This window comes from Squalius cephalus (assembly GCF_949319135.1).
Source record: "Squalius cephalus genome assembly, chromosome: 4".
Classification (NCBI taxonomy): domain Eukaryota; kingdom Metazoa; phylum Chordata; class Actinopteri; order Cypriniformes; family Leuciscidae; genus Squalius; species Squalius cephalus.
In genome coordinates, this window is record NC_137125.1 from 35,508,100 (window position 1) to 35,520,356 (window position 12,257).

Consider the following 12,257-nt stretch of genomic DNA (forward strand, 5'->3'; position numbering starts at 1 on the left):
TACAGCCTGCCTGAGTCTTCCTTATACAGCGTATTGAGCTCTAGCTCAGCGGGTTTCTTGTCACTGCTCAATACACTCAGACACACTTTTCATTTTCCTCAATACAACCCATTATGTGATCTTTATGGCCTTAAAGGTCAATGGAGCGGCTTCCTGCTGTCGTGACAGATCGTGGTGCCAAAAATATCACAGTTAGATCAGTTCAGAGCAGCCTGGTCCATACGCAATTCAGACGCCATTGTTTCACACTCAAAAACATTTTAGCATTACAGCAAAAGACAAGGGAGCGTTTTAAACTTTTTCACTGACGGAATGAGCACATACCCTTTACTATTTCATTTTGAAGCACTTTTTACTTGAACAAACTCCACCAAAAGGAATTACGGTAAAGTATCTTGAAAAACTTGTTTGTTCACAGCAAGCACATACCCTTTACTATTTCATGTTAAACCATTTTTTACAGGAACAAACTCCACCAACAGGAATTACGGTAAAGTTTCTTGAAAAACTTGTTTGTTCACAGCAAGCACATACCCTTTACTATTTCATGTTAAACCATTTTTTACAGGAACAAACTCCACCAACAGGAATTACGGTAAAGTTTCTTGAAAAACTTGTTTGTTCACAGCAAGCACATACCCTTTACTATTTCATGTTAAACCACTTTTTACTGGAACAAACACAAAAAGGAATTACAGTAAAGTTTCTTGAAAAACTTTAGTCACAGCCAAACCAACTGTTATTTGTAAACATTATATATATATATATATATATATATATATATATATATATATATATATATATATATACACACTTTATATTTATTTGAATTTATATTCAATAAATTGGAAATAAATAGTTTGAAAATGAATTAAAAAACAAATCTCTAAATTAAACACTTACATCTAACTGTTTTTTATTTCAGTATCTCACGCAATTAGCAGTGCATGTCTAACCAATAAAACCAAGACTTATCGTTTCTGTTATACTCTGTATTTTAAACACCCTTGGAATACAATAGATTAATTAAACCATTATCTTGGTGAATTTGCACATTTCTGCTCTGATTTCAGTACGTTTCTTGTGTTAGCACCCCTTAAGAAAATGTCTGAATGCTGTACGACAGGGTTTCAATAAAACCAGCTAGTTAGCCGATTTTGAAAATGTACATTTGACATCCAGCTAAGAAAGTAGTCACATCTTGCCCTATAGACTTTCACTGTAAGTGTTTTACTGTAAATGCCATTTTTGGCATTTGTCAATTTAAGATCTTGAGTTGTATTTAACCCACAATGTTCTTTTAAAGGGGTCCTTGATTATGATTTCAGTTTTTTAACCTTAGTTAGTGTGTAATGTTGCTGTTTGAGCATAAACAACATCTGCAAAGTTACGACGCTCTAAGTTCAATGCAAAGGAATATATTTTCTTCTACAGAAAGAGGTGAGGCTATGTTGGGCTGCTTCAGAGAAGAGGAAAAGTTAGTCCTAAGGCTGACAAAGAAAGAGAAAAAGTTAGTCCTAAGGCTGACAAACTTAAAAAAGTTTACCAGAAGAGAGTACAATGCAGGATATACACACAAAAGCTTCTCCTGAAAGACGTAGCCATTTCCATTTTGTTTCCATCTGTTTTTTATGGATCACAACTTGTATGTCTTATTATTTGTAGTTGTGTTTTCTATTAACAGTTCCAATTACAAGCTTTATGTAGTTTCTATGATAGCTATGATGTAAACGAAGGGCAAAGCTTTTCTAGCCTGCTAACTAACAATACGGTATTGATGTAGTGTTTACTTTAGCTTTTGTAAGCTCTTACTTTTGTAAGACTGTTCACTGTCCCTTAGGAAAATTATCCATGATTTTGTGATCGATTACTGTTTGTATTACCATAGTTTTCTGACAAATATGATTAAATGGGGGATAACATAGTATCTATAAGAAAATTTAACTGAAACGTCCTGTGAAAATCCATGCTTGAAATCCCTTCAGCACAATCCTCTTGTTCGTTAAAATTGTCAGGGTCTGAATCGGGCTTGAAATGATTTGAAATTGACGCCATCATTAATATTTACATCTGAGAAGAGCTTGCAGTTATGACGGGCATGACATTTCCCAAACAAGCGCTAAGCGCTGCCCATCACAGCACTGGGCCAACTAACCAATCACAGCACATTTTGTATTACGGAAGGAGGGGCTTCATTGAAAACGATGCATTAGACTGGGGAGAGAGGAGCAGTAATAATGTAAAATATGTGAAAAATAATGTGTTTTTTGAACAATGAAGCGTGAAAACATATTCTAGTACACCCCAAAAACAAAATCAAGACTTCGTAAAATGGCATAGGCCTAATAGTACCCCTTTAAATTGATCAAAAATGTGCCTTTTACTCAAGGTTTGCCTTTTTCATTTAAAGGGTGACCTCCGGTTTGAAGCTGGCGGCTTACAAGGAAGAGCAAAGCAGCACAGTAATGTGTCATCCAGTGCAGTATAAATCTCCAATCAAGCCTGGGGAGCAGTAGACCAACAGAGGTTCACCAACGCAATGAGTCACATAGCAACCAGAATTTACCGCTTCGACAGACTGCTGGAAACCCAGTGAGCGTTTGAGAAGGGGCCAATCACACAGTCCGCCTGGGCAGGTCATCATCAGCAGCTTCAGAGAAAACAATGTTTGTTCTACAGAACAAATAAACAGCTCTTATCCCTTATTGCAGATATAAAGACAAAAATCATACACAGACACCAAAATACATGCACAGGGAGAGGGGAAAGCATGGAAATATGCAGACATTAGTTCCAACATTACAGCAGCACCTGGATCTACTTCCAGACTGCCCTCAAGCAACTTTTTCAATTCTAGTCTCATTTCATTCTGCATGCTTTAATGCATTCTGCTACTGATAAGTCCAGCAGCCACCTCTGGACCGAAAGCAAGCCTACTTCCGGTTCTGACCTCTGAGTGAGACCTTGCTTCTATAAACAGAAAGCAAATTATTTTCCATACAGTTCCAAGAAGTGTGATTTCTCTCATCATTGTCTGGGGACAAATATCGGGTGATGTCATGGCGAATCGAATAAAGCAATTAAACACCCATAAAAAGTGTCTGTAAAGTTCAAGAAACTCTTTGCTTAAAGGGATACCGTGGTTTAACCAAACTTTTTTTAATTCTGCCAGTAATACTCAAACACTTTTAACAATCTTTTTTCTGTTGTCTCCTGGACATTTTTTTCCCAATATAATCAGAAGTGAATGGGAACTGAGCTTGTCAAACTTAAAAAATGACAAAAAGCACCATGAACTTATCATAAATGTAGTCCACATGACTTGTGCGCAATATTGCAAGTCTTCTGAATTCATACGACAACAGGCCGAAATTTTAATTATTCAAACAAAATCCTCAAACAAAATCTGTGATGCTTTCAAGAGAACTCATGATAGAAGTCATTCTTTTGAATCAGATCTTCACCCAGTTGAGCTGGTTCATAAAACCAATCAGTTGTGTGTTTATATACCGTAACTTGTAACTTGTTAAACTTGTTATGATGTATTGTTGGAGAATATAACTAGTTAGTCACAACCACGTAGGTTCAACAACATAGAAATTTTGTTAATGATATTACGCAGATAGTGGGGTAATAACTTCTGTCGGTTCGATTTGGATTAATGCCAGATTATTGCTGTAAATAACAAACTACAGTAAATGGGAATACTTCGATATTTTGTTCTATGCTCTTTTGCTTTATTTTCAGACATTTGATTTAATCACAGGTCCCCTTTTATGTCATACTCTGGAGTTCTCCGAGCACATTTAACTTCCGTTCTTTTGACAAATGATTCTTGATTCAAACCAGGGCCTCTGGCGTGGGAGGCGGGCGCGCTAACAAGGATGCTAAAGACCACAGCCTCTAGCGTCAGTCGCTAACACACCTCTTGAGGCAAGGGGAGTGAGGTTTACACTCACAGCTCTTACTGGCCGACGTTACATACATGGGGAATGAAAGATATAGAACATACTGCGAGATAGCTTGCTTATTTTTCTCGAGAGCATGAGCTATTCAAGTCTGCATGTCAACTTAGCAAGACACTTCACCAAGGTCGAGAGCTGTAGTTCCGACCACATCATTTTATGATGCTGTTTGTGAATGTTCATTGGAACTATGGTTACGAGAAACGCAGATACATTGAACTATGTTGGTAATGACAAAACTCACGATCAAAGTCCCCCTGTAGTCAATAATTGTATCCCTTAAAACTCCTCTTTGATCACCAAAATTACATATTTAAAAGTTTTTTCCTAAAAAAAATAATTCTTAAAATAGCTTGAATGTAACTCTACACCCTTGCCTCATTTAGTATACGTGGTTCTATGAATATGCAAATTAGCGCCGCCTCCACTGACTCACAGCAGCTCAGAGATCCACTCGTTGACGATCACACATTAACCTGATTGGTTACAAGGTAGTTTGTGACGTCAGAAACACCAGCGATTTCAAACCGTGTTTTTGAGACTAATTGCTTTAAATTACAGATTTAAAGAGAAAATACTCAGCAATGAATTTGACTTATGAATTTGCACATGGTTTGTCTTAAAGCATATTAAAAACAGCACATATACATATAAACAACATTAAAAGCTTGATTTTCACCACAGTGGGACTTTCAGGAAATGCTCCCCTGAATGATTCATGATTAGTTTGTCACAAAAACCAAACCTGTTGTATGGCTTCAGAAGACATAAAGTACAGAGCCATATATGGACTTCGTTTAAGCATCCTTTTTGAAGCTGAAAAGCTCCAGGCCTCGTTCATTGTATAGTTGCATGCCGAATGAGATACATACATTATTCAGAATTTCTCCTTTTATGTCCCACAGAAGCAAGCAAGTCATATGTTTGGAACAATATGTAGGTGAGAAAACAAATTATTCCATTAATGCCACTGTACACCTCTCAAGCTCCCAGGTTCAAACAAATACAAATACGTGAATAAATATGTAAAGCTGCAAAACAAAATTAGGACGGACTAGATTAAATCAATTCATCTCAGAGGATCAAACACATCTCCTGGCCGGAAACCGTGTAAATTACACACCCTCAGATTCTCACACACAAACACACACACACAATTCCGAACCACCTGCAGTCTCTGCTGTTGTGATTATCTAAAGGATTTGCTTGACCAAATATTAAAATTGTCATAATTTACTCATTCTTATGTCATTCCAATCCAAACCCTTATTGTTTTTAGGCAAAATTAGATGTTTTTAAGAATATCCAAATGAGCTTGAGCGTGTCATTCCCATTCATTTTAAACAAATAACAAAAAGCCCAAGCGAACCCACCATGGCCTCTCTGATGTGAGGTTATTCCCTGAATACATTTTGCATAAAATTAAGGATGCGTTTTTAATCGAGGTGATCTAAGGATACTGGTTTGCGGAGCAGTAATGTTGAGAAATCCACCTCGAGAGAGAGACTAGACTCATCTGGGTCTACAGTTGCTCTTTTGACCCTTCAGATCGGTTACAGAGTAAATGAGACCCCCAGCACCTCCACCTGAGCAAGAGCTTATTAAAAACGTCCCTGACGAGCATCTTCTAATGAAGTTGGACGTGAGAATCATGATACTGTCAGGCTGGATCTCAGTGGATCATCTCAGTGACTTAAGACTGAGTAGAAGATGATTCTGTAAGCACAGTCCTCCCTAAATGTGAAACTATTCAAAAGAGAAACTCCGAAAGTGTTCCTAAAGGAATACTCCAGGTTCAGTACATGTTAAGCTTTTACCACAGAAATTCACTGTGTAAAAACAAACAGACTGCATTGGGATATTAATAGTGTAGTATCAAAAGTACTTTGATGCTTTATTTAAATTTAAATTTAAGTTAAATCTTACATTTTAAATACAGAACAGTCTTTCTTACAGTAATACTTAAGTAATAAGTACTGAGTAATAACCTTAAATAATTCCAACAGTTTTTGCAAAGTTGGTATAGAGAATTGTGACATTTTACTGGTATTAGTATCAACTATACCGTAACAGTTAGTTTAGCCACTGTATTAACTGTAAAACAATATGACATAAATTAATGATTGCATAACATGCTCATTCTGCAAAGTGTAACTTGCATTAAAAAGATGTGAGCTGAATATATATGTACTTCTATTTTTTTTTAAATGCATTTGATACAATGTAACTACAATGTAATAACATAGTGTCCAATGTACTATAAAACAACTAATATAAAAAAGTCCCTTATGTCTTTGTGTATGATCAAAAATAATAATGAACCTTTTTGGTCATGTGTAGAAAATGATTATTGCTGCTTGTACAATTTACTTAATTTAAATGAGCTAAAGCACAATTGCTCAACATTTGTCACTACCTAATGTTATTTAGTTCAATCCAATTTGAAATTTATTTGAGTTGGCACTACCTGAATTATTTTTTGTTGCATTTTGTTGCAACTAAAACTGGGCAGTGAAAATTTAGACATCAACATGCTTTGCATAAGGTTGGATCAAAAGAGCAAATGCTGAAATTAAGGGTTATTTTATGAATTTTATGAGGGAAAGACCCGCTAGTGTTTAATGTTCAGTTACGTGTGACATTTAAAAGAGTTTCTGTCATGTTGAAGGTGAAGTAATTACCTCTATAAGATATCAGATTTATTTATTTTTTTTATTTTTTTTGCCACAAGCCATATCTAGAGATCAGTATATAAAGACTTGGGGGGTGGACATTTGAGTAGCCTAGCAACTGCATAACAATGCAGTAAACATCTGTCAATCATCCAAAACATGCAGACAAACAAAACTTTTCTATTGCATTACTGTTACACTACTATTATAATATTCGTTTACACTTTATTTTAAGGTGTCAGTATTACAGTGTAATCATACATCTAAGTACTGAGTAATAATAATGAACTACATGTACTTACTATAGGGTTAGGATTAGGATGAGGATTTGATTTAGGGTTAACTGCATGTAATTATGCATCATTTATAGTTATTACTAAAGTAATTACATGTAACGTGTAACAATGACACTGAAAAATAAAGCGTTACCTAATATTCGTCTGCATGGAATACACACGACCTGTCTGAATGACTTGGCATCAAATAACACACATTAAGATTTTTTTTTTTTTTTTAAATGCATTTATAGTTCAAATATTGAAACTGTAAGTTCTGTGAATCAAACAGGAAAAAATGAACACATAAACAGTGTCAACTAAGCTGTTTACCAATAATTGGAATCACAGTCCAAATGGGATTCTTATCTATCTAAGACTGCCCACTCCGGCTTTAATAGAGCCATAAACAGTGGGAAATGCAAGTATATGTGTTCTGGAGCGGAATTTCAATTGAATTACATTGTGTTACTGATTATTCAATACGAGACGAAAGAGCTTGTAACCCTGACTCAGGCTGAGTTTCCAAAAGTAGAATATTAGTCATAGTCACACATAATACTTAATCTCTAAGACATGTTTCCCAAAAGCATAATTCTCTATGTCCATAAAAATGTTGGAACTTTCCACTCGCTTTTATGGTTTATATGGTCTTTAACCATATATATTATATGGTCCGTGGCAGTACTGCAGGGGCTCTACCAATTATTGTTTGATCTCAGACTAATATTTATGAAAAAAAAATGGTTTAAAAAAGTTCAGAGCAGTAAAATAACTAACAACTATAACTAACAAGTTTACACAATATGTAACTGAGGGTCCCTGCTCCACCTCTGAAGAACTTGTAGACCTACAACGTTTGTGAGACCATGTGCTAAATCAGACTTCCGATTATAATTATCTGTAGAATCCTTTTTTATTGATAAAGATATAATCATATGACTTCCATTTATGTTGGGTGTACATTTACTGATCTATGACTAGCAATAACTTTTCTTACCAAAATATTTTTTTTAATTTTAAATTCAAACTGTAACATCTCGATAACATACTGTAGCATGCAACTATTTTAAATAAATATGAAATAAAGTCAAATATAAAAATACATTTATTAAATATTTTAAATATTATTTAACTATTTAACATTTTATATACATGCAGTTTTTTATTATATATTATATATTTTTTACCCTTAAAGATTAAATGGTCAGCAATTTACAGCAAAATATACACTAGAGCTGCATGATTAATCGTTAAACAATCTCGATTTAAACATCTACGCAATCTTATTCCAATATGACAGCGATTCGTCATATATGAAACTCTTTTCAACGATACAGCATCATTATTTCTTACAATAATTCAAAACATCACAGAAGGACTGGGATAAAAGTTTACAGCTCGGATATAAACACTGATGTCTACGGTAGCGATCAAAATAGAGTAAATCACACTTTGAAAGTAACTTGACACTTTAAATAAAGATTGTATCTGTTACACCAGTAGGTGGCGACAAGTGACTGTTAAAAGTGTATTTGTCATTGAATCACTCACTCATGAGATTAGTTCAAAAACATTGATTCATCGTGTAATGAAAAACAAGTGAAATCTTTATGAGTGAGTCATTGAATCATTCACTAAAGAGATTCATTCAAAAACGTTGATTCATCGTGTAATGAAACAAGTTAAAGGAATAGTTCACTTTAAAATGAAAATTCTGTCATCATATACTCACCCTCATGTTGTTTCAAACCTGTATGAATTTCTTTCTTCTGCTGAACACAAAGGAAGATATTTAGAAGAATGTCAGTAACCAGGCAATTTCTGGGTCCCATTGGCTTCCATAGTTGGAAAAAAATATACTATGGAAGTCAATGGGTTAATTCTTCTAAATATCTTCCTTTGTGTTCAGCAGAAGAAAGAAATTCATACAGGTTTGAAACAACATGAGGGTGAGTATATGATGACAGAATTTTCATTTTAAAGTGAACTATTCCTTTAAGTCTTTATGAGGGAGCCATTGAATCATTCACTCAAAAAAACTTTTTTTTATTTTTTATATTCATTCAAATCAGTTAAACAGTTTTAAATAGACTTCAGCAATTAACATTTTGTGAGAACCTCTATTATGTTCTTTAGTCATCTATTCAGAATCTTAAGAAAATAATAATCTCTATTTTAAACAAATAACAAAAAAACGTGATTCTCAATTTATCCAGAATCGTGCATACAGTCATAATATACAGTCATATATATTATACCCTAAAATACATGTCTGATATCTGTTATCCACATATATCCTGTATTCACTTCTTACCTCTTGAAAAAAAAATAAACTGTAATTAAATCATTTCTATAAAGCCCTTTAAAACAGACTATATTTAACTAGCGTAAACCAATCAGGTTGGATATTCTAAAGCCATTCTCCAATTTGTATGTGATTATACAGTGACCTAACACCCTCATGCGCTTCAAGTTCAGATAATTACACACGAAACCGCTCACATTGAAAATTGAACTCCGGTCACTCTGAAACATAATTAACAGCTAAAAAAAAAACAAGCCAACTTCCTCAACGTGCAAACTTCACCACACCTGTGGACCTCGAAATATCCATAACACTAAACACTAAATGTAATATGCATCTAATTTTGCATTTAATTTCACAGGTTTTACTGTAATCTTATGAATACAGACATTCTCCTCTATCTGCTCATCTCCCATAATAACCATGGTGACAGTGGTAAAGTGGCCCTACAGTACAGGAATGTACCTGATCGTAACCATGGCACCACTACCGTTCCCTACCCACCCGGGTGCAGTGTTGCAAAAGGGCTTCTAGATTGTGCGTATCTATGTGTGTGTGTGCGTGTGTGTGTTCCCTGTTGCACAAGCCTGCCCAAGGGGACACGGAGCATAGTAATTCACCGTCAACATCTCCTCACAACGGCTGAGCGGACAGCTCCTGCCCGCTCGCATTTGTTTACGCGAGGGGAGCCAGATGCATCACAAACGTATAGGCCTACACGTAAATTATTCATTTGAACAACGTCTTAATGCACAACAATCAATAACTTTCTCAAATATGTTTTTTTCTGCTTTATTAAAGCCATCATTTTCCAGCTAAACCCAGGCTGTTGGGAAATATGAAATAATCATTATCCAAAATGACTTGCTTCTGGTGGGAGGGTGAGTTCAAAAGGTAAATCACCAGCAATCATGATGATATATTAATAAAATATGGGTTGCACTTTATTTTACAGTACATGTACTTGCGTGTACTTACAGTGTACTTACCTAAGAAAGTACTGGGTAATATAAGATAACTACTGGGTTATGGTTAGGTTCAGGTTTAGTAGCCTATTACCGGTATTGTAATTACGGTAACACTTTCAAATAAGGTTAATTAGTTAACTACCTTAGTTAACATGAACTAAGAGTGAACAATAGCCTACTTCTTCAGCATTTATTAATCTTAGTTAATATTAATTTCAACATTTACTAATACGTTATTACAATCAAAAGTTGTATTTGTTAACATTAGTTAATGCACTGTGAACTAATATGCACAAACAATGAACAGCTGTAGGCTATTTCTATTAACTAACATTAAATAGCCTACTGTAACAAATGTATTGCTCATTGTTAGTTCATGTTATTAATTACATTAACTAATGTTAACTAATAAACCTTATTGTAAAGTGTTACCGTAATTACTATAATAAGTACATAGTGTGTACATGGAAGCAGAACTGTAAAATAAAGTGCTACCAAAATTTGAATCATAACAGTATTTTAAAAGATGCCAAGTGTGTTTAGGATAAGGAATGTGTAAAGAAGTGTTAAATATTTGAGTTATAATGTTATATCTCATAAACTGATCTTGAACAACTTGAACATCATCAAGGAAACATGTTTGATTCAAACGTGCGTGTGATTTTGCAGACGTTTATGAAAGTAAGATAGAAATCAACTGGAAGCCCGTATTCGTAATACAACAACAAGTGTGAGGGGGTTTTCTACATTGTGGAGACCAAAATATTAAAGCATAGTCAAACCTGAATGAGGGTTCCAATAAACATAATAAACCAAATTATGACTTAAGGTTTAATGAAATAAATATCAATAGTGCAGTATAAAACAATAGAAGTCGATAGATAGTCATCATCATGATCAAAACAAACGTGCGACTGTGTTTTCGGTTTACTGGACTAGACCCAAAATCAAATCATAATAATTACAAAGTCCACCTTTAATTCAATTTCACTTCTGAAGTAATAGCCCATTTCGGAAAAACACCACATAGATATACCAAAACAAAACTTATGTTAGGCATTTGACTAACAGCTGGTGGAAAAGCGGCGTGGATAGTGTTTGTTATGGTGCGAAAGAAAGTGACAGTCCGAAAAACTCCGAGAGTAAAAGTACAGTGGAAATATATTTCTTCTATTATGATATTCACATATAAACCACGTTAACACACTTACGCAATAACATTTTGGAGATAGACGAGGTTATAACCTGGTTTTGTGCCAAAATGTCATGCGTAATTGTGTCGTCTCCAAATGTTTTAGTAAAACATCACGCGGATTGTCAATAAAAGGCAGTTGTGAGTAAGGGTGCGAGCGGTACGTAAACGTTCCTCACCTGCACGAGACCGTAATCTCAACTTTTGTGGCAGGAATAGTGGCGTTGAGCGGGTCAAAATCTCCTGTCGTCGCCATATTCAGGAAGCCGCAACTGCTCATACTATTCATGCTGAGGTTTCCTTTATTCAACCCCTTTAGACGGAAGAGTGTGGAGACTCACGCCTCTTTACTCGAGTGAATTCATGGGTTTGGAAAGAATGCGAGGAGGAAAGCAGAGCTTCCGTCAGTCCGTAACAGAGACGGCGTCCCTTCTGCTGGCCATGAGAGAGAGAGAGAGAGAGAGAGTGTGTGTGTGTGTGTGTGTGTGCTGCATGGGCGAAGGAATGGTGCCACACTTGGAGAATTCTTCGCTGTGAATTCATGTGAGACTCAAAACAGATTTAACACTGACAATGCCGTGACAGATACAACAACAGTTCCATTAATGCCTTCTTGTTCTTATTAATTTTATTATTACCACGTAATTATTATAATAATGATAATAATAATACTGTTATAGAACACAATCATAAATATAGACATTATTAAATAATGCAGTATTTATTCAAATAAACATTTTTGTATAATTTATATCACATGTGTGGCTACATAGTACTGTATAGTATATAAATACCCTAAAAAAACAAACAAACAAAAAACATTATTTATATATATATTCATTAATTTGAGTAATTACTAAACATTTGTCTGATTATG

At 34.9% G+C, this 12,257-nt stretch overlaps 1 protein-coding gene across 1 annotated transcript in view; it reads right to left on the reverse strand.

The window, feature by feature from the left end:
• LOC307156856 (copine-8) overlaps nucleotides 1–11,915 on the reverse strand; it is a 121,803-nt gene extending 109,888 nt beyond the window's left edge. Inside the window, exon 1 of the mRNA XM_079868540.1 lies at nucleotides 11,560–11,915. Within this exon, the coding sequence (XP_079724666.1) occupies nucleotides 11,560–11,669 (110 nt within the window). The 5' untranslated portion in view covers nucleotides 11,670–11,915. The remainder of the gene's footprint in view (nucleotides 1–11,559) is intronic.
• Nucleotides 11,916–12,257: the final 342 nt, after the last annotated feature.